The 27,309-nt window shown below is 42.7% G+C and overlaps 1 protein-coding gene across 2 annotated transcripts; it reads right to left on the reverse strand.

The window, feature by feature from the left end:
* Nucleotides 1-1,345: 1,345 nt before the first annotated feature.
* LOC137277530 (solute carrier organic anion transporter family member 4A1-like) lies at nucleotides 1,346-25,877 on the reverse strand. Of its 2 annotated transcripts, XR_010956621.1 has the most exons (12): nucleotides 25,658-25,877; nucleotides 11,444-11,900; nucleotides 10,454-10,556; nucleotides 9,336-9,457; nucleotides 8,921-9,115; nucleotides 8,202-8,291; nucleotides 7,574-7,781; nucleotides 6,613-6,769; nucleotides 6,126-6,292; nucleotides 4,699-4,763; nucleotides 2,812-4,218; nucleotides 1,346-2,665 (listed from the first exon to the last, which is right to left on the reverse strand). XR_010956621.1 is itself a non-coding variant. In XM_067809303.1 (11 exons), the coding sequence occupies exons 1-11, from the start codon at nucleotides 25,823-25,825 to the stop codon at nucleotides 3,845-3,847; spliced, it is 2,106 nt and encodes a 701-aa protein (XP_067665404.1). In that variant the 5' UTR covers nucleotides 25,826-25,877; the 3' UTR covers nucleotides 1,346-3,844. The 2 variants fall into 2 exon arrangements, 1 of the variants encoding a protein (XP_067665404.1); XM_067809303.1 differs by having other exon boundaries at nucleotides 1,346-4,218.
* Nucleotides 25,878-27,309: the final 1,432 nt, after the last annotated feature.

Here is a 27,309-nt window from a genome sequence, read left to right on the forward strand (position 1 = left end):
GGGCGCTGACCAATTTGCGGTCTGCTTTCGTAATTAGACCGTTAGCGAGAAGCATTATTCGCTCCGCATCAGTGCCCCTTTAACCACCCTTGCGTTGATTGATTGATTGCTCAATATTGGTCAACTAAATTACTAAGAATAGTGGACATCATACAATTAGTTGCCAGGTGTGCTATCTTGGGAGACCAATGAGAGCTTTATCTAGTTTTCACCAACGAAAGACGTGAAACGATGTGTTACTTTTTCGCAAATGAGACAGTTGTAAGACACGCGACACAGAGCAGGATTATTTCCAGCTGCAGATGAATGGAATACGATTTCTTTTACGTGGATATTGATGGATACATTCCTGAACAAGGTAGTAGCCTGACACTGTTGCTATAAAAGTAGTCTGTTTTACGTTCATTATTTGCATTTTGTTTTAATTTATTTGTTGTAGCATTCAGCAGAATCTGTATGACAGAAAACACACACTAGATCGCGTATGTGTGTGAAATAGGATCCACATCGGCAATTTATACAATGTATAAATGTTGCTGTTATGTTAGAAATTTACAATGAGTATAAGCAAATCGTGTGTTCTTTTATTAATTTTCAGAATCATACAAATATGACAATAAACTAATTAGGGTTATGAGACAAAATATAGAGACGTACATTGGCTTCGTTATTTTTCCGTCCTAATAGTTTTTTACCATTTCTACCACTGGCAGATGATTAACCTTCAAAGTGTTTCATTTGTTTTCATAATACATTTGTTTTCATAATACAATTGACTTCACCTCAGTTGATCTGTCTATAATTAAACTATCAATTGCGCTTACGGACTGCGCAGCAGAGGTCACGAACCAGTCACGAATTCTGGGATATCATCCGGGTACTCACGGGAGAAAAACAATAACAAAAGTTTACGCCAGTCCACGGAAAATGCTCCGCATCAGTGCCCCTTTAAATGTATAAAAAATATGAGAGATGAAACAAGATGTTCGCAAAGTATTCCCGCAACGAGACGCCGTTTAGTTGACACAGGAATGACTGAGTAAATTAACTTGCACGGGGTTTCTTCCCGAGGTCAAATGACCGACGAACGAGGATATTTTCCGTATTACAACCACATACATGGAAAAATGTTATGCACTACATACGTATATAAAATATGCCACAGAGAGCCGGGAGTTACTGATGAACACTTGTACTTTTATGTGTTTCCGTAACTGTTTCCACGATAATATATAGGGGTCCTCATCCTAATGAAACAACGTAGTTCAGACTGCATGCCCTTTTCTGCCGTGGAATCTTGCATAGATCTACCCCTGCAGGACTCACGAGTAATTACCACAACACAGATAATCAGATATTTTATTCAAAACAGTCCAGTTCAAAGAAATATGTATATAACTGTACATGAAAATAGCTCTGTAAAATATCTATAAGAAAACAACATGAGCAGACTTAATGCCATTTGAAATCATGTAAAAAACCCCATACAGTTAAGGACGTCACAAACGTTGTCATTTGTCAGCAGCGTCCACAATACGACAGTCGTCACAGAGGAATCGGGATCATGTGTACCAGCACTCATATTTCCTTCACTTCTTCCGTGTAACCTGAGGAAATGATATTCCGATTCCTTTGCGTCCATAGTCTACGTGTAACACTTCTATTAATGTACGAACGTGCTCATATTTCTTCCGCATGTGTCTATATAACATTAACAATATTCTTTTTGTATAAATCTCCTGATAATTCTTTGGGTCTTGTGGGATGTAAGGAGAGGCGACATTGTCTACAGGTGTGAGTATGGTTTTACGTCGCTTTTAGCTACATTCGGGCAATATGTTCCGGTGAAACGTTGCACATTGTACCAATGTTTGGAATCGAGCCCGTGTTAACGGCGAGACGAGTAAACGCTTTAACCACTAAGGTACCCCACCCTCTTTCAGCAAAACAGATTCACAATCTCATTAAGCAAAACATGGAGTATTAACATGCGGACATTGAAACAATATGGATTTCTTTATCTCCAACAGTGTATTATCATTCAGCGTTATTTGCTCTGAATATCGCTTTTATATGAATTTCAAATATTTCACAGCCTGTCAATGATAGTGACCGCAACATTAATACACATATTAAGGCACATATATACATTTTATTAAGACACGAACAGTGAATTAAGAGCAGCGAGCTGAGCTGCCACATACCACTGAGTCATCGATGGCTATTTATTCAGTGAGTGAGTTTAGTTTTACGCCGCACTCAGCAATATTCCAGCTATATGGCGGCGGTCTGTAAATAATCGAGTCTGGACCAGACAATCCAGTGATCAACAGCATGACCATCGATCTGCGCAGTTGGGAAGCGATGACATGTGCCAACCAAGTCAGCCAGCCTGACCCTCCGATCCCGTTAGTCGCCTCTTACGACAAGCATAGTAGCCTTTTGTGGCAAGCATTTATTCAGTATAAGCAAATATAGGAGGTATCACCGAGTGAACGCCATCATTATTATGCACAACCGGACTGACACCGTAAAGTTTCTGCAGTCGTATAATCTCAGTATGTTAGAAGACATATTCCAGACACATTCTGTTTTGCCACATGGTATTAAGTACTGAACATCATAACCAGTATGAATGAAGAATGAAGATTTTTATGGATATCAACTTCTTTATGAGAGAACACAACGTTTCGGAGTTAATGCTTACTCCTTCAATCACCTGATGAAGGAGTAAGCATTAACTCCGAAACGTTGTGTTCTCTCATAAAGAAGTTGATATCCATAAAAATCTTCATTCTTATGTATTTTCACTTCTAAATGACATTCAAAGACTAGTATGAATGAAGTTCGTGTTCAAGATTTACACAGGTTAAATATAGTTGCAGTGCTGTGCTCAGTTAGCCCAGGTGAAGCACCTGAAGTTCACACACTGGTTAGGGGTATTTACCTCTTTGGCAAAACTGACGAGCCTAGCAGGGACTCTTACAAACCAAGTGGCATAGTCGAAGAGATTTGGATAGTCGATCCCGCGACAGCTGATTGAAATCTGCACAGTGCACTAAACTTTCAGCAGAAGAGTAAGGTCATTAACAATTAGCCTCTTGCTATCCATATTGACTGTTCAGCTGGATAGTCATTAAAACATAACCTTATTCTAAACACACGGATACTAACGTCTACAGCAGATAACCTTTATGCCAACAAACAGTTCATGGCATCAAGTTAAAGGGATGGCACAGTGTAATTCAAATCATTTTGCACTAAAGGCGCCATTCTGTCCATGACACCATGTTGCAGTGATGGAACCACGCTATCCATGACACCATGTTGCGGTGATGGAACTACACTATTCATGACACCATGTTGCAGTGATGGGACCATACTATCCACGGCACCATGTTGCAGTGATTGGACCACACTATCCATGGCACCATGTTGCGGTGGTGTGTGCACACTATCCATTATACCATATGACACCATGTTGCAGTGATGGCATCTTCAAGCACATACCTAAAGGACACTACCAAGTCAAACAGCATTGCAGAGTTTTTAACTATAGAGTATCTTGGTAACTCATCCAACCTGCCCAATCAATACCTACATGGTCTGTTTAGGCAAAGCAATACTATCCTGGTTTTGTGTAAATAACACCAAGAAGAAATTAGCGAGTAGAGGTAATGCCTGGTTCACCAGATCATGATTAATGCTATCCTCTACAGAGTCCAGTTCCTGAACATCGAGCAAACCACCATCTTCCGTTTCATTCTGTCTAAATCCGCAGTTTCCAGGACCAACCTGAGGCAGCTGGGCAGTCTGTTTCTGTTCTATAAGGGATAACATACTGCTATAGCTTAGTTTTCAGCGTGGTACTTGTAATAACCTGAGGTTCTGTTCCAACTGAAATCTTTTCCGTACTATTATAAAATACCGGATTGTCTATCCCATTGGCACTTGTGTCTGTTGCTGCAATGTCAAGTTTCGAGTCCGCCTCTATAATGTTCTCCTTGGAGCTGTTTGGCGATTTCTTGTATAGCAAGAGTGCAAAGAAAAAGAAGAGTGCAGACAAGCCCTTGATGCTGATGCCGAGCGCCATGAGGTAGTAGCTCATCAGCTTGTTGTTGTAGAAGAAGCAGGAACCGTCTCCATCGCAACGCTTCTGCCACAGCAGACAGGAGAGGTCAATCATCTTGCCGAACAGGATAGGTCCAGGTATAGCACCTTCAGAGAGGAGGGAAAGTGTACAGGACGTTAGACTTAAAAATAAAACATACAACTTCATGGATACTTTGGATTGACGACTACGGCATAAAACAGGGTATGTAATCTATATAATTAGTATATAGCCATCTTGCATATTTCCAGAATTCCTTTCCCATATTTGCATAAATTATTTTGTTTAAAAAAATATTCTCCGAATTTACCGTTCTTTCCTTTTAAACCTGAGTTTGTTTCTACAATGAATACCTGCTCGATGTTTCATTAGGACTTCTGGAACACACATAGCAGTCTGCAAATTGCTGTAAGTTAGAAAACATTGAATTCTTTTGCAGGCTTTTAAAGGTATATTATCAGCTTTATTAAACACACACATAATGCCCCAAATATAAGTAGCTGTACGCAGTGTGTGGTGCACAGAAAGGAACAAGGATGATGAAGGGTTACAACTGTCTGTTACCAAACATAACATAATAATTTTACCTAGGCACCTGACGACCAGCCACTGGATTCCCAGGCCGAAGGATCGGTGTTTCTCCGACACCACCCTACAATAAAACAAGCACCTAGTCGTCACACAGAATACTTTAATGTAACAACTGATACCACCATCTACGTGAAAGACTAATCTCTACCTCAAATACTGAAGGAACACAGTGCGTGAGTTTAGTTTTACGCCGCTTTTAACAATATTCTAGCGATATGACAATGGCGGACACCAGTCATAGGCTTCGCACATTGTACCGATGTGGATAATCGAACCCGTAACGACCAGACGTTTTAATCATTAGACTACATCACAGCCCCAATATACTGCAATAACACAGTGAGTGAGTGAGTTTAGTTTTACCCCGCTTTTATCGATATATTCCGGAAGGAACAGAAACATGCTTCACACATTGTGCCCATGTGAGGAATCGAACTCGGATCCTAAGCGTGACGATCAGACGCTGTAACAATTAGGCTACCCTATCGCCCCAATATACTGCGGGAATACAGTGAGTGAATGAGTGAATGTAGGTTTACGCCGCTTTTAGCAATATTCCAGCACCAGTATCACACCAGTAATGGACTTCTCACATTGAACCTACGTGATCATGCTGGATGAAGGAACGTATCAACGACCCTCCTTATTCATGTAGAGTGAGACAGTATGGTACCACAGCGTAGGAGGCCAAGTTATTACATGGAACACAACTTAATCATGAAACAGTATATCGAAAAATTATGACGAAACATTAATACATGATACCATTTAGGAAGTTGTCAAGCGTAACATGTTACATTTTGGATTACACTTCCCCGGAAAAGTACTGATTCTAGCACTTTTGTTGGGTTGAGTCCCATTCGGACCAACACCCTAAGAGCCAGGCACCTAAGTCGGTCTGATGCGGTTCGAGAATCTCTCCTTCGCCAAGAAAGTGTAATCCCCAAACTTAATATTTCTAAGCAGGTACTCGTCAGGACTAAAGAAACATTCCGGTTGATACAGCTGCCGGATTGTAGAACTGACAAGGGTATATCCGACAAGCAGTGACAACATTTGGTCGACTTTTCACCATGCCGTGGATTGACGTCGAGATCCGGAATAGAAAGCGGTCGGATTGCATAGCTTTTAAATGGTGATATACATAATTGCCACGGACAGGATTGAGATTTTATGTCGGTGTTGATAACTTGCTAGATTGGACAACGGCCGGTTTAGACAGCTCTCATTGTACGAAATTTGTTACATGATGATATGAAATGATCCAGGAATATTCTGGCAGTGATCCACCAGTAACGCTATGGCAGGTAGAGAGAAGAGAATGGATCTACATCCATCACTGCACTTCATGGGCGACTTAACGATATTATTCATATGTATACTTAAGTGACTTACAACACTACACTGCTAACCCTTGGTTTACCTGAGGGTGGCGGTTAGGGACGGCATGCTGACGATAAACGTAAAGAACATCATGAGGGCAAACAGGGGGAGAAACACAGGCAACCAGATGCAGGAGCTGTCGCAGCTGGTGAACTCGGCCATGTAGTCGGTGGCGTTGCTGTCGATGCAGGAACAGTTGTTGTAGCGCTGAAACAGTTGTCACATCAAATAACAGCAACTTTCACTCTAATTTGTCCCGAATTGTCAGCACTGCCATCTTGCCGTTCACAAAATGTTCATTGTCAATCACTGGATTGTTAGGTCAGGACTGGTAATACACAGCTTGCCTTCACATATTTGCGACGTTAAACAACCACCAACCAACAGCTATCAATTATCCCTCCACAAAACGTACTTGCATTTTTAGACGTGGCAGAAGTTCCCGTCGATCGTAAGTACTAGACGCTTCTTCAGTACCTAACGAAGATTGACTGATTAAAGAGTGGTTATGCATGGTGGACACTCACTGTAACGTCTCCGGTCTGAAGCACCTGACATCCAGCATAACAAGGGGAGAAGTACATGAGTCCGTCCCGGCCACACACCGGGTGGTAGTCCTCCTCTGTACACGCACAGTTACTGTTACATGTGCTGTCCAGCTGCTTGCCCAAGTACTCTACCGTCCTGTAACGCAGAAGCAGCAGTTATAATAGTACAGTTTGAAGCAACACCTGAAATCTGGAGCATCGAAAGCTTTCATATGCAAACTTGGTACACAAAATGCAACCTGACCTTCAAAAATGGTATCTGAATACATTCCACTGTGGAAAGTAACTGCAGCGACAAAACACAGTGTAACTATGAGATCAAGATAATTTATTCCATGGAGAAATATTGTGCTAAATTAACCAAAAATGGACGTACAAAACGGTATTCACACTTTGATTAAAAAAGAAAACACTCATCAATATCCCTCGCACTACCTCCAATTTCAATCGAGGTCAAACTTGTTGCCATGGAAACGCCAAAAATATTTTATTCAGAATTCCAAAACTATCAAAAGGCACAGTACACCACTAGACCAATCTATGTGTCAAGTTTGGTGAAGAAATATTGAACGGTTTTAGAGTTTTGCTCCGGAAAAGAAAAATGTGCACGAACGGACAGGGTGCGTTTTAATACCCCCAGCAAAATGCATTGCGAGGGATTTTATGCCTTTTTAAGCAATATTTCAGCAATATCACAACAGGGGACACCAGAAATGGGCTTCACACAATGTACCCATGTCGGGAATCCAACCTGGAACTTCCGTGTGATGAGCCAGCGCTTTAACCACTAGGTTACCCCACCGCGTCACGACACATGGGCTTCGATCTATGCAGTTGGAATACGATGACATGTGCACACCAGGTCAGCGAGCCTGACCGACGAGCCTCTTCCGGAGTGCTGTAGAACAAGTCACATTTCAAGCAGAGTAGCAGTACTTACAGACTACTGGAGCTGTTTTGGTAGCGCACGTTGACGCCTGCGAATGGTACGTTGTCACAGTAAGTGAGGAAGCCAAGGCCCAGGACACACACGGACAGCGTGGAGACAAGACACATTCTGAGGATGCCCCGAACCTTCAAGTTGAAACGCTTCACAAGGTAGCCGCCAAGGAGAGTTCCGCCGCCTCCAGCAGGTATAACGGCCAAACCTGCAAACAAATGAGGCGAAAATAGCTCGACAATAGCTATTAAACTAAACACACTAAGGGACAAACGCGCATAGGACAAACATGGGATTTAGAGCCAAAGAACCAACGACCAACATCAGGACAAATTCCACCCAACGATAACTTAAACCTGAACGTCAAGGGAAGCTACTCCGCATAAACAATACTCAAAACATGTTACTGAACACGAAAACTGGAAACACAGGTAGTCTAATACCCACCAGCACTGACAAACTACAATCGAACAGTCTAATTACTGGAGTTACTACCCTACATACTGAGCAGCTCTGGCTGCAGGCAGACTAAGCTCCGACTCCAGGAACTTGGATTACTCACCTACATTCTGAGCAGCTCTGGCATCAGACAGACTAAGCTTGGCCCCAAGGAACTTGGATTACTCACCTACATACTGAGCAGCTCTGGCTGCAGGCAGACTATACTCAGACTCCAGAAACTTTGGTGCGAACGTCGAGAAACCTCCCACGATGATAGCTGCAGTAAATTGATTGGTTTTCAATCATACATATGATAAACTGTTACAATAAGTCATTTGCATTAATGGCTTGTTTGTTTGGTGGTAGGAATTGTTGCACTCAGTCATAAACGATGGCATTTGTTGTTACCCTGCCTGACACACGGCGTTAAGGCCAGGGGGACTCTGAATCAGTATAAAGTGGCTGAGTACAGTTTACAAGTTAAAATGGACATGGTATTGTTCCGTTCGGACTCAGGGAAAAGCTCCCTGTCAACCCAAACTCGTAACAGATTACCTAACCTATCAGCTGGCCACAATGATGATCTTATGTTTACTAGAGTTGGATCACCTTGGCGCTAGAATCGCTTGCAAAAAGATACCCAGGTTCGTAGAATGGTTGATAACATGTCATCAAACACCAAAAACCTGAATTGTTGTTCACTATATCCACCACTAGATTGTCTGGTCTATGTCGCTTCCAGGTCGATTTCCGTAGACAGACTGTAAGGTCGGGACCGATCAACCACCTTAGGCTCTGTACACTAAACTGGATCTAGTATTGTAATAAAGGATTTCCACTAAGTAGTCACCAAACTAAAGAGTGTTTAGCCCCAAATATAATTCAACAATAGTACCCGGAACCAACCTTCGGAAGCTCCGGCTAGATTGAGGAACATGAAAGTTGGATTTGTAAGTAGCAGCTTCGTTGAGTGGAATATATTTTTAACTAATGGCTTTTCAGCTTCAGCATGTTTCTGGCTGGCATCAGCGATGGCTGTTTCAGCCTTCTTCTTCCCGCTGTAGACCTCGGACTCCTTCTCCTGTCGGTACTTGCTGCTTCCTGGACATCAAAACGTTAGGGTCAATGTTGTTTTACGCCACGAAAGTACACCTGCATTACGAATACTGTCGGTACAAAGTATCTGATTCGCGATTCGCACAGACAGAAATACATACTACCAACCACGTCATGTAACACTTCTACTACCCAATAACCAACAACGTTAACATACACCTTCCCTTCGTTACCTGATCTTCACAAACAGGTGTGTAGGACGTACCTGGGAGGGCTCTGGGGAAGCCAGACAAGGGGACGCTGATCAGGAACGCTATTACGCCGCTGATGACAAACCCAAGCCACCATGCGCCCACCCATTTCGGGTTGTCGGGCGTGATAGAGAGGCTGTGGATAGAAACACTGCATCAAAATAGTTTTATTCGCATTAAGACATCCGACACATATAACATTCCTCAGAAATTCTGCAAAGGGTTTAACCATGTAAACATGTATGTATGCAGTATACCTCTAGGACGTCTTACAATGACATCCATGCACCCCACTACCCGAGGACGTCCTACAAGAACAAGCATGCTTCCATCACGAGAGGACATACTACAACCACATGCATGTACCCCACACACCCCCACCCCTACCCTCACCACCAGAGGACATATTACAACAACATACATGTACCCCCACAAACTCCCACCCTCACCACCAGAGGACGTATTACAACCACATGTATGTACCCCCTTCCCCCCCCCCCCCCCCACACACACACACCACCACCACCCGAGGACCTCCTACAAGAACAAGCATACTGCCACCGGCAGAGGACGTCTTACAATCACGACCCGTGAAGGTCCCGGGGTAAAATAGGCCATAAACGCCAACTATGCTTGTCCTAAGAGGCGACTAACGGGATCGGATGATCAGACTCACTGACTTGGTTGACACACGTCATCGGCTCCCAACTGCACAGATAAATGCTCATGTTGTTGGTCACTGGATTGTCTGGTCCAGACTCGATTATTTACTGACCGCCACCTTGTAGCTGGAATATTGCTGAGTGTGGCATTAAAAATCTCATTCACTCTTACAATCACATGATTGCATCCCACCACCCGTGGATGTCCTACGACCACATGCATGAACCCAACCACCCGGGGACGTCCTACAACCACATGCGTGCATGTATCATCCAAGGACGCACTACAAAACAACATGCATGCATTCACCATTCGAGTATCACGCAAACCTAGCTTGGTACCGATTTTTGCTACCCACGCTGCCACGCCCACATCCTTTCACATTCACCCAACATCCTCACTTTAACCATGGACTTGGCAACACATTGCTGTTTCCTTCTGCATGCACGCCTCTTCAACACGTCATCACCTTGATGTGTCGACAGCGCCGACGTCCGTCCAGATATTGAGGAGCTCTCCTCCGGCCAGGTAGCCCAAAGCTGTACCGAAGATGACGCAGGAGTAATATGTACCTGGTTAGGAACAGACAATTCACATCACGCACCTGGTGAAAAGCTGATCGACTGAACTTAGTTTTACGCCGTTTTTAGCATTATTCCAGCAAAATTACCGCGGTGGACACCAGCAATGGGCTTCACACACTGTACGCTCTCCCCACCAGGCTACCCCACCTACTCATTGGTTAAATAAGTATCTTATTATCGCTTGTAATGTATGAGGGGCTAAATATGTAAAGCGAGTCACGACGCGCGTTCTTTCTGAGGCAGTAAATAGTATCACTGTCACTCGGAGTAAGCTAAAACAAACCCATATGCTTTTGAGGACTCTTTATGAATGGACATTATTTTCACGTTTTCCGTGGTACGAAAGAATAATACCAACCCAAAGTTGCAATTTGTGTGTATGTTTCAGTTAAGAATCCGAAATTTAAAAAAACACACACCACCACCAACAGAAACTAACGAGTAATTCATGCGTAGTTCTATCCCCCAGCATGTACAATACATACAAAAATAATACGTGTGTGTGTGCTTCTTGCGATGAAGTGTTCACTATCAATGTTGCTTGACTGTGTGAACTTTCCGACTGCAAGGAACTCCCATTATATTGCGAGAAATCTGAAAGATCTGTTTTCCCGTGTGAGCGGGCACCTGAGGGAAGTTGACCTGTGTCATAAATTGTAGTTTTGTAAAGAGAATAGCCAAACTGCTTGCTTTTGTTATTGGTGCTATGATATTTCCTGTTTTTGAAATGGTAGTGAACTGAAAATGTATATTAATGAAACAAAACTTTTTGGACCATGGACTTAAAACGGTAATAAATGCAAACGTTATCTCGTCACTAAATGGCTTGTGTAACGCCGATGTGACTTAAAATCAACTCAACTCATCCCACTCACCAATATACAAGGCTGACGACCTCAGTGGAAGGTTTTCATCCAAGTACGTCACCCCGAGAGTGTAAAACGGCGATGATCCGGCCCCATGCAGCAGTTGGGCGAGCACGAAAACATACATGTAGTTGGAGATACTGCCGTAGGTAGTTGTGGCGTCACAGGTGGTGGTGGCGTTCCCTCCCGGAATACATATTGTGTCCTGCGCGTTGTCCACTATGTACAGACCGGTGGTAAAATGCGGCAGTGCAAACAGGAACGACCCGAGTCCAAGTGTGAACACTCCGATGCCGATGTAACGTGGCTTAATGCCGAGACCGCCGAAGTAGCTCACCGGAATGAGGCAGATTGCAGACGCTATGTCGTAACTGCTGACGATGGTGCCCGTCTCCGTGCTGCTGATCTCAAAGCGACGTTCGATGCTTGTGATGATGACGTTGACAAAGCCGGTAACCAGCATGCCCTGTAAACAAGACTTCGATGACCAACTTCTTTGTTTAACAATTGCGGGTGTAGGTTCTTATACCATTTTCAAGAATATGGAGCAATGATGGGGTACACAAGTCATCATAACTCTACAGCCATTGTTTCAGCTGACAGCGACCGTAGTCCAATAACGACAAGGGTTTAATTAATGAGTTTGGTACTTGTAGTTGATTTGTGCAAAGGGGGCTTGATTTACATTATCTTTCTGAATACATGTATGTTGGAAAAGCAAGTTCAGAGGTTGCCCTTTTTCATTTTCAGAATTAACTGTCATGTGTCTTGCGGAACATGCGAGTGAGTGATAAGTTATGACGACTCTATTTGTAGTGGATATATTTATGTGAGAGAGTTTTGTGTTACGCAGCACTCAGCAATATTCCAGCTATATGACGACAGTCAGACTCTGTAAAATATCGTGTCCTGACCAGACAATCCAGTGATCAACAGCGTGAACATCGATCTGCCCAATGGGGAACCGATGACATGTACCAACAAAGTCAGAGAAGCCGACGACCTGTCTTACGACGAGGATGGGTTACTGAAGATCAATTCTAAATCGTATCCTCTGGGGTTCGTGGAACGGGTATGTATATACATTAGTCGCGGATTCTACATTGGTGTAAATATGAGGGATTGAGTGTGACAAAAAGAAAACAAACAAACAAAAAAACAACAACGGGAATTTGAACAGTCACGATCTACCAGTGTAAGGGAGGGATGGGAAGGTGGGAGGGACTCTCAGTACGAAGACCGCCATCCCCCATGTTGACATCATATCACTGAGGTCATGCATGTACATGCTGCAGAGGCTTCCCCTGAGTATGGCAGATGTCAGATGTGATGAGACGAGGGAGCACCTGTCAACGTCCTACTTACAGTCAGGGTGTCTAACGAGCATGCGAGTCTGTGGGTTTACACAACGTCAAGACTTGGTGTTTGTAGACTCTGTTTAATAGGAAGGTTTAGACTGGAGTAGGAGGATAGCTAACATGACATATCTGAAAACAATTGATAGGTGGGTGTAATGTAAAATCGACTTCAGTTTCCAGTGGGTGAGTTTGCATTTACGCAGCTGGAAATGTTCCAGAAATCGACCTCGCACATGTGGAGAATATTATTAGAGTCTTGTGCACTAGTCAGGCATTTAACCGCAAGGCTAAACTACCACGAATTTTTAAGACACACTATACATAAGAATGTATGTTGGGATACGGATCGGTGTTTGCTCAGCCCTATCTATGCTACACACAATGTACACAGTAAATATTGACAAATAAACCTTTATGTGAGGCGCATGCCTTGCACTACACCAAACAAGTTATACAACTGTCTATTTCCCTCTGTCTCTTTGTACTTAGACAGCAATTTATGCAACAGGCTAATCTGTAGGCTAAACAGAGCTAGAGTTATATTCCGGAGACTGCGAACTTGCTTTAGTAGTATATATAATGTATACTTTCCTATCCTCATCTCCTTACTGGCCTATATCACATTTCACCTTAAGGTAGCGTACTCAAGCAATGAAGGTATATAGCTACAGACCGGTTCAAGGTTTGTGGCTTTAGCCCACCCCTAGTACTCTACATGGTTGAATATAACATGACAAATCCTATCACAAAACATGACCCACCCACCATTTAAACTCCCAACAACACTCATAGATGAAAACGTATCATGATATACTTGACATTTACCAGAGACCGACTGATCAATGTCGAAAACGATTCGAAAATGAGCTTAAAATATCCAGAAATACCTAAATGAAAGACGACAAACAGCATTTAATATTCAGCTGATATGTAATCGCATATTTGAATACCCACACAGCACGAATAATGTCATGACAAATATGCACACAACACTGTTACAGGTCCCCTGTATGTACATGTGTGTTTATGTTCAATCAACGTTTGTGTTCAGTGGAGTGAGGTAAAAGCTTTCCTTCTATCAAACGGATATATAATAAACTGAGAAAGTGTCTCTGCTACAGTAACTTCTTTGTTTGGGTGAATACTTGGGCCGGTGACCCTGGAAGTATTTGTAAACTCTTGGGGGATATCTTAGCGTTTGTGTGAGTGTGCGTGCGTGCGTGCGTGCGTGCGTAGATTCGTGCCTTAGTGGGTACGCCCTAGTGAGTGAATGAGTGAGCGAGTGATCCATGGGTCATAATCGGGGAAATGTCCGACTTTGACCAGCAGGAGACCATGGAAAATTGCCTTCAAACACTTGCAATATCAGCATGGGCAGATTTATAAGAACAGTTGGCACAGTGTACATGTGGCGGCTATGTTCCATAATGAGAAATGCATTATCATTGGACCCAGCTGAGACAAACACGTGATTCGCCATCACTTCAACAAACACATGTTTCAGCTAAGAAAACGTATGCATGCATGAATGGATGGAAAGTGAGTGAGTGAGTTAAGTTTTACGCCGCACTCATCAATATTCCAGCTATATGGCGGTGGTCTGTAAATAATCGAGTCTGGACCAGACAATCCAGTGATCAACTACATGAGCATCGATCTGCGCAATTGGGAACCGATGGCATGTGTCAACCAAGTCAGCGAGTCTGACCACTCGATCCCGTTTGTCGCCTCGTATGACAAGCATAGTCGCCTTTTGTGGCAAGCATGGGTTGCTGAAGGCCTATTCTACCCCGGGACCTTCACGGGTCAATGGATGGAAAGAGTTAGTTAATTAGGTAGGTAGGTAGATAGGCAGGTAGGAAGGTAGGCATGGATGAATGGGTGTATGGATGGATGCATGTATATGAACCCTACGTTAACGACGCGTCGCTCTAATTTACGCGATCGACACCTAACGACGATCATCATATATGAACAGTGAGCGAAACAGTTTCCAGATTTTGTAAGCAGTCGGGCTAACTGTACCTGAAGGTAACTAGCCCACTAAATGCTTCACTTCAATATGAATGTTGAAACTAAGGAAAAGATTACAAAAGCAGGGATTGGGATAGAGTACTTCCACAATGGGCCATTTTCAGGATTATTAACCATTTTCTGAATTTAGAATGGGCCAATGCCGTTGTACCAATACTAAACATCAGAATATTAATGGGCCATTTCTTATTCCCATGTGCAAAATGGCCCATGGCCCCTGCCTTTCCCAATTCCTGCAAAAGATAAAATACCATCATGTACAACTAAGAAAATATATGTTTGAAATAGTTTGTTTATGCTGATGTAAGTCATCATTCAGCTGATAATGTGATGAACATTTTTATCAGACCATAACCTTTCATGATTTTACAGTGTATTGTTACATAAGAAGTCGGAGAGCGTGACATATTTACAAAATGACCCAATGGAAATCCATGAGCCAGTCGAGTCCGTGACTGTGGAGATTTACTGGCACAACTGATCTTTTACTGGCCAAGGTCTAGCGGACCACTGGCTACTTCGCAGACTCTATATGAATATGCTACGTGAAAATGTGCACAATCTGTAATGGAACAATGTCAAGACTACTCCGACACAACAGTCGCTGAACATTATCACAGTGCCAGAGGTCTGCATAGGCCATATTTCTCTTAGCTTGTAAACACGGACATAATGGAAGCCATTAAGAGCACTATAGATATCGTTTTGCATGAATCATATGGGCATGTAGAGCAGTATGGCAGTGTCCTATTACACATCACAGTAATGGTACAGATAGCCAACGGAAGGGTCTACGTGTCCACACGTTCAGTTCAAATGACAAAATACACAAACTGAGATACTATTTCAAAATGAAGATCCATTTCTAGACTCATGCTTATCCATATGCGAATAAATATTCCCACAAATTAAGTACACGAGAAACTATAATCTGTTGTGTGGGATCTGTAAGACGTGGCGTCACGTGTTCATGACGGGTGTCCGAGTTAACCACCAGGAGCTCGACACTGACTGTACAACATGGGCCAATGCCAATGCCCAATGACTCTTTTGACCTGAATGAAGCCATGTACGAACGGTCCGATGCACAGCAATGGACAGAAGTAATGCGTTCAGCTCACTTGTGGTACAACCTGTTTGGGACAAGTGACTGGGTGTGGTTTTCGTATGTCGATATCAGTGACGTTACTGACATTACTAATTCAGAACCACCGTAAACCTGATTTCACCAAGAGATGGGATGATATGACAGTTATACATCACAAGCCATTAAACCAGAACCACATACGCGTGTGTATTCTGAGACTGACCCATAAGCAGCGATCAATGTTGCCTTGGTACGGTCATACATAGTATGATTCAGGACAAGTTCCTTTAGTCCCTCCTTCGCATAGATCCACTAACGCTCCTATATTGCCTGACGTAAAGACTGTCGTGATCAATATTCACTCTGCTACCTGAGTGATTATAGCTCTACCACAATAAATGAAAGCCGAGAAAAGCTTATCTCTGGGGAATCTTGGTGACAGAAGAACGGTTAATCCCCAAAGGGACAAGGACAGGTGCCCAACAGACAACGTTTCTTTATGGTTTACTTGCGGTATTCACCAACTGATATGTTAATATGTCATAAATGAAATGAAAATCAAATTGAAACTAATGCTTCCATTTCCGGCCAGTGCCAATCTTATAATGCTGGAAGACTGAAGTAACATGGCGCAGTTTAACTGACAGATCACCCTTCCATGCAGACTCCTAATCGACAGGCTGTCTTGTGCCGTGTTCTGCCAAATGCCGAGCACATACAGTGTTGCAGCATGTACCTAATTATAATTAGTTTAGGAACAGCACGAATACATAACACGTTCCAATTCAAACAATCTCCACTTTCCACCAAAACATGTTTCTGTAGACATGTAAGGCACATAAACCTTGACATTTATATGGATGGGTCACAGTAGTCATGACACCAGGTGTTCGAACCTCCGCCGCCCTCCAAGAAACAACAACAAAAACAACAACAACAAAACCCAAACCAAAACAAAGAAAGAAAGACGGTAAACATGCCCTGCCCTATTGGCTGTATGCGCTACCCACCAGATTTGCATATCGCGGTTCCTACCGAGATATTTTAATAACGTTACTAAATAGTCGAATTACATTTTGTGTCATGATGCGTATAATCATACTTTCACTAATTTAATCTCCAAATATGTATTTTTCTCCAACGCACACACACACACACACACACACAAAAACCGAAACGAAACAAAAAAAACCCCAAACCAATGCATTCGTATATTTCATCCTTAAACATATAATTAAAATCAATGATAACTGCATATTTTGTATTGTCAAATCCTTTGACAGGAACTGACCAAGGTGGGCAGAGTTTCTGGACTTGTGTGTTTCCACATCACATTTAGTGTGTTTGTCCGACCGGAATCCGGGAAACATTACTCCAACCTTTCTACGGTGTCACGTGAAAACACAGTTAACCAAGGGGTGGGCTAAAATCAACTCACATGACCCCACACTTACTTATTTGGGTTTTAAAAAAAACACGACACGCAAATGAAGAAAGGTGGCAGTATGTAAGTGCAGTGATGACAATGGCGACCGACTGGAATGGATGTGCAAGAGTGCATACGGGATTAATATTTGCTCGTGTTCGAGCTAACGCAGAAACCTGCATTTTTCACGCAAAAAATCATAAAATCACGCAACAAATATTTTGCGTGCGTGTTTTGGACGCATAGATTCACATCTTTTTAATTTTAAAAGGTACCTTAAAACAGCAACATATACATTTTGAAATGATTCTGGAACGAAAACTTCGCGAGCAAAGAGTTATAATAGATACATTTTCATTTCTGCATACACTTGTACAAAACCTACCGCGAACACTGATGAGACGAAGGACGGCTGAGAAATGGGATTGTGATTGGGATGTAAGTGAGACATGGCGATACCATCAGGTAGAGGTATTTTTCAGTAATAGATAATTATCTTCATAACCTATGGAAATATTCCAACCCTATCATGATATTGATGTGGGTTAAAGATTGAGGAGTTACGGCGAACTTGAGACATGAGCCTTTGATAGTGATCTGGTAGTGACGTGGTGTAGGAAATGATGCTGTTATTCTGTGACAGGATGCAATGCAAATGTAAGTCTTAATATATTACTTTAGTTTCAGCTCACTACACCGGCTGAACTGAAACAGATAATAATTCATGTATTCTGAACAGGTTCTTGATTTCAGATCATATAAGAGCCGACACAGTTCATAGTGTAATCGCTTGGTTTCAATGATAAAATCGATAGTGTTTATTCAACCATGACAACACGTTACGATTGGGGTTCTTGAGAGGCATTTAGAAGCCGGTATTCAAATATACGGCAAAATGTTATAGATGTCAACATCTTCATCGCAAAGAAGCTGACATCCATTACATTTTGTCGTATATTACGTTAAAACTGGTCACTTAAAACCTTCATGTTTTCTCTGTGCATGAACATCTCGCAAAATGACACGTCATATCGTGACAAAGCCTAGCCACGTAATAAACTCTCATCAGGTTAGTAAACTATCATACACAATCTCTATGCATATCTAATTTAGCCATAACATTATAAGTAATCTTTAAGGCACTAGTAATTAATACCGTCTGGGTAGCAAGCGTGTCTGGTAATCGCCACGCCGGTAAGCACAAAGTGTCTATCTTAATGGGTATCATAGTGAGTGAGTTTAGTTTTACGCCACACTCAGCAATATTCCAGATATATGGCGGCGGTCTGTAAATAATCGAGTCTGGACCAGACAATCCAGTGACCAACAATACGACCATCGATCTACGCAATTGGGAACCAATGAAATGTGTCAACCAAGTCAACCTGACCACACACAAGCTTGAACTTGTATTATTATATTGTTATTATATATTGTTGCCATAATTGTTTCAGGGTTTATCGTGCATTCCTAAAAATCTCACGCCACAAAGGAACAAACTGAACTTACACCCTGCATTCATGTTGCGTGTCGTCATTGTGACCCTGCCAACTTCAAACAACTTTCTCACTTAATGAGTGAGTGAGTGTATGAATTTAGTTTCACGCTGCTTTATCAGTATTCCAGCAATATTGTGGCATTGAATATCAGAAATGGGCTTCAAACATTGTACCGAAGTGGGGAATCGAACCCGGGTCTTCGGCGTGACGAGTGAATACTATAAACACTAGGCAACTCCACCGCCCCTCCCTTAATGACGAAGAGTACTAAATGCTTTTGTGGCATTGCCCTCCTGAATTCCAACTTGAGTCATAACAGCAGGTCTCTGTAGAGTTCATCTAAACAATTACCGAAATTGAAATATCAACTGACGGTCTATATAATTTCTTATGTATACTGCAGATTTACTATATACAGAAAATAAAGCCTACATTGTTGTTATGATGCAGCAAACCATTGCCGTAGTTACCGTATTAAGCGCCCTCTAAAACAGGCGCACGAAAATCCCTGTTTTGGGGGGGTATATTACAGTAACAGCAGCACAGAATGGTAATATTATTGCCCACTGACTATGTTAAAATGTTTTAGTTTCAAAGCACCTTGCTCTGAATTGTATTAATAGGTCCTCCCTCTCAAGTTTCTAAAATCAGGGTGGTAATAGTGAGTGAGTGAGTGAGTGAGTGAGTGAGTGAGTTTAGTTTTACGCCGTTTTATCAATATCCCATCAATATCACAGTGCGGGACATCATCTTCACAAATTGTACCTATGTGGATAATGGAATCGTGACGAGCAAATGCTTTAATCACTAGGCTAGCCACTAACCCGCAGGCGTACTGAGGCAGAAAATAGTTTGGTTGAACATGATCACATAGGCGAGTCAGGGGTTCAAATCCAAGATCAGCATATCCTGACCTCGATGAAGGGCATTCGTCTTCACGGGAACCTTGGGATACCTGTCCATACCAAAGACATTGGGTGAGTAATCCATTGCAAGGGACCGTTTTAATAGAGCACCGATCGACGCAGTTGGGGTCCTTTCAACATTCCGTAAAATAACCGCCCTATTCCTCGGCATGAGCTGGGGTAGCGTCAGCTTGTTTAGCTGGTGGTACGGTTTGCCATATACATGGACTGTAAAAACTGTTATGTGACACTTGGGCAGTGATAGGTGAAGTGGGGCAAGTCTACACTGTCTACAGTTGAAATGTAGACCTCGTTAGATCCTATACATGAAGCTACAGAAACAGCAACACTTGCGTGTCTGGGCTTCTTTCCGTACATGAAAAAGACAGATCGAACCAGTAGGATGCTGTGGGAGACAAGAGGCTGGCTCAGCCCTGAGTGTGTTTAGTGTAAGCATTACCTCATCATCCCGTAGAGATCCGCGTTAGAATCGATCTTCAGGAACCCATGCTGACTTGATTGATTCCTATCATCATATGTCGATGCCGATGATGGCGGTTTCTGGCCATATTGCTAGACTATTGTTGTTAGCGCCGCTAAACAACAAAGCAACAAATAAACAACCAACAGTATCTCATCAACCTAGCGTTCATAGGCCGTCGACATATAGTAGTCGTGTGCATAAGGGAATTCTGGCCTTCTCATGGCAAGGTGAAAAGCAAGGTAAAGACCTTCTAAAGCAGAGACCACTGCCAGATAATCTCCGGGATATCGTTATTATAACGCGGAACATAACTCACAATCGCCCCACAATCCCACAACTCTACCCACAAGGTTAATCTGATCTTAGCATGAGCCGATGTACTGGTAAAAATGATCATGGGCTTAAAATACTCGTATTGTTTTTAAATTGGGTGTATCCAAGCAAACACTGTGAATATACTTTTATCCACATTTTCATCTGGCCAAGAGGAAACCACACCTGTGAAACCTGCAACATTCCCTACAGTAAGTACCCAAACTATGCTGAAGAATGTCCGATTTTTTTTTTAAAAATGAAACATTTCTAATCTGGTTTTGTTCCAAAAGGCGGAGGGAAACCCTTCCATGCTTCAAAATAAGTACAGGAACATTGCTGCAAACTAAGTTCAGGAACACCACTACAAAGTAAGTACAGAACCATCGCTTCAAAGTATATAAATACAAGAACACCGCTTCAAAGTAAAGAGAGGAACACAACTTTAACGTAAGTACAGGAACGTTGCTTCCAAGAAAGTACTGGAACACCACTTCAAAGTAAGTGGTTAGGGTGGGTGAGAGGGGACACAAATGGGCTTCAAATTGTACCCATGTGGTGAATCGAATTCGGGCCCAATCTGTCCTTGAATACTACACCCAAACGTCTGATATCGGGTATATGTGCTCAGGGATATTCAGGCATGATGTTTGTGATATATCGTCACCAGGGCTTAAATACCGAAGAAAACCCTCGAGGGCTGTTCCCGCAGATGACCTTCCCAAACAAACAGGATCCATTCCCTAATATACAACTGTAAACAAGTTCACATGAACTATTTAACTCAAGCTCCAGTTCATGGTTTACACAAGGGGAATGCTTTCACGTTCAGTAATCGAGCAATGTTGTGTTACCTCTTGAGTTAACACAGTGCTGTAATGGGTTAGTCTGAGCATTCTGGGGGGGGGAGGGGGGGGGGGGGGGGTGGGGTGGGGGGGAGTTTTCGTCCAACCAAGCGTCATTTAATTTACTTGTTTTATAGTGAAAAGAAATAGATCAGTGGTTGAGAAACAAGACGTCTGTAAGACAACCCCCAACTCCTCTCTACCCCGCCTAAGTAAATATGTACAGTGTTTCCAGAAATTATTGAGAAAATCTTTGGTTTTTTTTCCAATGATGCTAAAGATTGGAAAAAGGGCTTTCACTATGCACTAAGGGAGACAACTCTTGAAGGCTTAGAAGGCAGCTCATTACGTCAAGAGTTATCTCCCTTGTCTAAGCAGACGGCTTCCTGTGTTGACATGGCAGGATTTACAGCAAGAGAGAAAAGAAAGCTCATTCTAGATGATTTTGAAAGGGGTGAGGCTGATGCTAAAGTGTTAGCTTGTAGACATGGTATTCCTCTGTCTACAGTATACAGAACTTTGAAGAATATTCAAACAGGAACCGGGATAGAGCACAAAGCAGGGGCAGGTCGGCCTAGGAAATTCAGTGTTGTGGGTCGCCGAAGACTTGGGCAGATTGTGAGTAGGGGCAAATTGAAAAGGGTTGAGAACATCAGAAATGAAATGATTAGCAGAGGAAGTCCTCAGGTATGCAATGAAACAGTTAGGCAGGAATTACAGAGACTTAATTGGGTGAAAAAACGTGGAATTCCCTCGCCGTTGATGAAAGATGTACAAAAGGAAAAACGTTTAAACTGGTGTCGGGCTCATGAAAATCAAGATTGGGATAATGTTTTCTTTTCGGATGAAAGTTCTGTTTGGCTTTTCCCTAATTGTGTGAAAATTTGGACCAAAGATACTGTCAAACCTATCTACCAGCGACCAAAATATAGCCCGAAGTTTCACATGTGGGGTGGCATATCGGCTCGCGGAGTGACGCCATTGTGTGTTTTCACGGGAAACTTGACAAAAGAAAGATACGTTGACATTCTAAATGGTCACCTTCTTCCGACAGCACAAACATTGTATGAAGATGATTGGATTTTCCAGCATGATAATGACCCAAAACACACTGCGCGCTACACAAAACAGTGGTTTAAGGGCGAAAATGTTCAAGTTTTAGACTGGCCAATGTGTGGGGAGTCATGAAGGACAGAATAAACCAAAAGGGACTGAGAAATATTGAAGATATGAAGGCCGAGGTGGTCCAATATTGGGATACCCTGTCACACGATTACCTACAAACTTTGATGGGTAGTGTGCCTAGGCGTATTCAGGCATGCATTGCTGAGCGAGGAGGTCTAACAAAATACTAAAACAAGACTGAGACTTTAAAAGGATGATGTTTTAACATGTTTATGTAAGTAAAACGCCAGAAGTTAATAAACGTAATGAGTTACATGACGCAACATGATTATCAATAATTTCTGGGAATACTATAAATCAATGCTAACCTCATAACCTCAAATATACTCAAATACTCACCCAACCCACTCCAACGCACCCCAATAGACAATCAAAGCAATACCTTCATCCCACACATACACACCCTGTAGGCAATCAAAGCAATGCCCTCATCCCACTCATACACACCCTGTAGACAGTCAAAGCAATGCCTTCACCCCACCCAACACACCCTGTACATAATCACAACAATGCCTTCATCCCACCCAACACACCCTGTACATAATCAAAGCAACGCGTTCATCCAACCCAACACACACTTTTCGACAATCAGAGCAATGCCTTTACCCCACCCAACACACCCTGTACATAATCACAGCAATGCCTTCACCCTACCCAACACACCCTGTACATAATCACAACAATGCCTTCACCCCACCCAACACACCCTGTACACGTACATAATCACAGCAATGCCTTCATCCCACCCAACACACTCTATCGACAATCAAAGTAATGCCTTCACCCCACCCAACACACCCTGTACACGTACATAATCACAGCAATGCCTTCATCCCACCCAACACACTCTATCGACAATCAAAGTAATGCCTTCACCCCACCCAACACACCCCGTAGATAATCAAAGCAATGCGTTCATCCCACCCAACACACCCTGTAGACAATCAAAGCAATGTCTTCATCCCACCCAACACACCCTGTAGACAATCAAAGCAATGCCTTCACCCCACCCAAAAGACCCTGTAGACAATCGAAGCAATACTTTCATCCCACCCCTACACGCCCTGTGGACATTCAAAGCAATGCATTCACCCCACTCCGACACACCCCTGTAGATAATCAAAGCAACGCCTTCATCCCACCCTTGCACACCCTTTTCGACAATCAAAGCAAAGTCTTCACACCACCCAACACACCCTATCGACAATCAAAACAATGCCTTCATCCCATCCCTATACACCATGTAGACAATCAAAACATGGCTCCTCATCTACCCCACAGTCCAACTCCCACGCGCACCAAAGCATTACGACCGTGTTAACTTCCCGGATGGTTAAACATTTAGTATGCATATCCTGTTTGTGACACAGTGATTGATTGATAGGGTTGATCATATGTATGTTGCCTGCCATCGATGACAGTAATCAATCACAACTGCATCAATATCAATTACACTCATTTCTAACCCTCCCCTCATCCCAAACTCTTTCTCCAAATACACATACACCTGCTGGAAACAAGAACTGGTTCTCGGGAGAAACTAGGGCGAAGGGCTAGCCCAGTGGGTAAAGAGTTACCTCGTCACCAACCACCCGGCTTCGATTCCCTACAAAGGTACACCACTTGTGCCCAGTTTCTGATGTTACTATATCGTTGGGACGGGTTCAAATTTTCAACCCGGGTACCCCACCCTCTAATTACCCTACCCTACCCCTTATGTTGATTTATGACATCAGACTTGAAGGACATCGCAATATATTTTCAGGTCGAAGACTAAAGTTTCGCGTTTCTCAGTATCTTAACCATGTATTGTTATATTTAAAACAGGTGAATGCAGAATTATATCTAAATCGTATAAGACAATACAACCGTTTAATCTTGAAACAATAACATATTAAATTGTTCCATCTCTTAGTCACATGATGATAACGGGTCCGGATACTGAGGCGTGTACCTGGGTCCGACTCATTACCAACCCGGGTTAACAGGTATTCGGGTTACCCGTCCCAGGCCTACACTGTGATATGGGTAACAAATTGCCAAAAGGGTACCATAGTCTAAGCGCTAATTCACGCGTGAGAAATGACATTCACTCTTACTGACACTGTTCTTCAGGTAATATGAGTCAGACGTACCGGATGAATATATGAATCAGTTATTGGCTGAATTCGGTCTGATTATTGGCTGCGTTACTCGCGATTGCCCCGTGGGCATCGCTTCAGCAAACCTGACCTTTTAAACCCGTATGCTACCTTTGTCAAATCAACACAAGCAGTAGCTTCAAAGACGGCGTGTTGGTTAAAGGTCCAGGGCCTGAACGAAGTAAGGGGTGTAATGTCCGTGTCTTTAACACAGAATGAGGTTGCGCTTCATCACTACATACATGTCTATCTCTGACGTTAGTAACGTATAAATCAAACTGTAAATAACGTATGTGACGTCTATTGTGTCTCATGTAATTACGTAAGCGCGCGTCACAACATTGTTCTGGCTTGAGTATACAACGTACGTGCACAAGACTTGACTGTCGTACATCGATATCTCTCCAAGAACAATAATCATACAATACGATACACCTACTGTGAACGAACCTTCGTAACGTTCATTCTAACTGTATTAATATTCTGTCTTAATTACCGTAGTCTCATCTGAATTTATTTCTGAAATCAAAACATTCCAGTATACCATTCAAAGAATCGTAGCCCTAAAGTTTAAATTAACTTTTTCTAAATTTCTAAACACCAAATAATGGTGTCTTGCTTTATTCGCAAATTATTTCACAAACAAATGTTACCTTTGGGGTAAAATCGCTGTTAGTTTTAATAATCCGAGCAAATAACCTGCGAGAAACTCATCTACTCGTCTGAATGAATTTGCCGATTGAATGGAAGGTACGGCCATGGCGTTCTCAGTACACGCGATCACGTGCAGATATTTTTCTATAAGCACGTGTGTTACAACCAGTGTTATCTAGTTCACATAAATGTTCATTTGGAGCTGGTAGAGAGCAGGTGACATCGGAGGTAGATGTACGTGAACACTTCGCCTATACCTGGACGAGTAGGATGAATGTAAACATGCCACTTACCTGAAGCCCGCCAACCCAACACAGGCAAAACAAAACCCAGCCAGGTTTTCTAAATCTCTGGCAGAAGTCAGGTTTAAACGGTCCCCATTTACACGGTCCTCCATCGTCTTCACAATCTGTCTCTAGGTCCGAATGTCCATCAGTGGATATTTGCTTTGAGTCGGCCATCGCATAATCTTGAGCGTGTCGTCTGCCGTGTCTGTGATCGTCGTGCACCGAAGTAGGTCATTTGGACACGCCCGAGTGCGCCGGTGTAGGTGACAGTTGAAGGGTTAACATAATTGTTCTGCTGGAAGTCGACAGCCACGGGCTTTAATTTGACATTACGACATATAAGCCGGAGTATATAAATCGCAGTGTACTGCCTGTTGCATAACTCTCCACATAATGAATGAAAAATACGACTTAAAAAATAAGCAGTACCTGTGTCGTGACAGTGAGTGAACGCCAATCCAAGATTCTGACACAAGTCCCGTCACAGGACGTGGTATTTCACACCGGCGTCCCCTCCACACGACCTATCCTATTGTCGAAATGTCTTAACCTCGCACAAAGGCAACTGCCCATATTCGTTTATGTCAAAGGCCATCCAGTCCACTAGCCGACAAACAAGCAGCTTATATCCTATGTGCTGTGTTCAAAGTAGTCTCGAAATGCTTTGAGACTACACGAGAGGGAGTTGTCTTTTTTCTTGTTGATGTAACGCTACAGTGTGAGCATTCAAGCTTCATTACGACTCTCTTCCGACAACCGAGACTGGGTCCGGCAAACCAGTGATTGATATCACGGACACCAAACAGTTATTGTTGCGGGGTAACGCCATTTTCCTCAAAGTCACGTGACCAGTAGTCTCGTAAAAGACCTGGAAAGGAAAGGAAAGTATACGCTTGGAATTTAGATTTGAGTAGAAAATAACACCCTTATCAAACCGTTACAGGACTGATAACAGTCGCCAAACTTTAGGACAAGTATACAACAGTCATTTCTTGTTTATAAGTTTTTGGGTGGCATTAATAGGTATGCACAAACAGGGGAGAGTTATTGATGTCAACTATCTTGGTATTTTAACTTCCATTTTTAAAAATATTGTAACCACCGACAAACACCGACATTATACGTGTAATAGTGTCGGGAGACCAAGTCTGTCTGTGAACTCCCACGAGGAGAGATTACATGGTCGGATGTATGCTAATTACAAAGGTAACCCTATGAGAAACTCTTAAGATTATACACATATCTTGAATTAAACCCGGGTATGCACGGACTCTCTATAATTCAAAGCGCGGGAGTGTGAGAAAGGACCGGGTGTACAGCAGTGAATGAGTGAGTTTAGTTTTACCTCGCACCCAGCAATATTCCAGCCATATGGCGACGTTCTGTAAATAATCGAGGACCAGACTATCCAGTGATCGGCATCATGAGTATCGATCTTTGCAACTGGAATACGGTAATATGTGTTCACCAAGCCAGTGAGCATGACCTCCCGATCCCGTTAGTCGCCTCTTACGACAAGCATGGGTTGCTGAAGATTAATTCTAACCTGGCGTAAACCTACACTCACTCACTCAGTGTATGGTCCACGCGTGATGTAATAATGTAATACCAACTGAGTAACTAAATGAAAGATCATGACAGTGAATGAAATTATCGAT

Source organism: Haliotis asinina, chromosome 3 (assembly GCF_037392515.1).
Source record: "Haliotis asinina isolate JCU_RB_2024 chromosome 3, JCU_Hal_asi_v2, whole genome shotgun sequence".
Taxonomy (NCBI): Eukaryota; Metazoa; Mollusca; class Gastropoda; order Lepetellida; family Haliotidae; genus Haliotis; species Haliotis asinina.

What these genes read in the sequence shown, in the direction of transcription:
- LOC137277530 (XM_067809303.1), bottom strand. Translation starts at nt 25,825, where the DNA reads ATGGCCGACTCAAAGCAAATATCCACTGATGGACATTCGGACCTAGAG. An exon ending in GTTGGGTTGGCGGGCTTCAG is followed by an intron (nt 11,901 to 25,657) that starts GTAAGTGGCATG and finishes TCTTGTTTACAG; the next exon opens with GGCATGCTGGTTACCGGCTT. An exon ending in GGCGCTGTCGACACATCAAG is followed by an intron (nt 9,458 to 10,453) that starts GTGATGACGTGT and finishes TTCTATCCACAG; the next exon opens with CCTCTCTATCACGCCCGACA.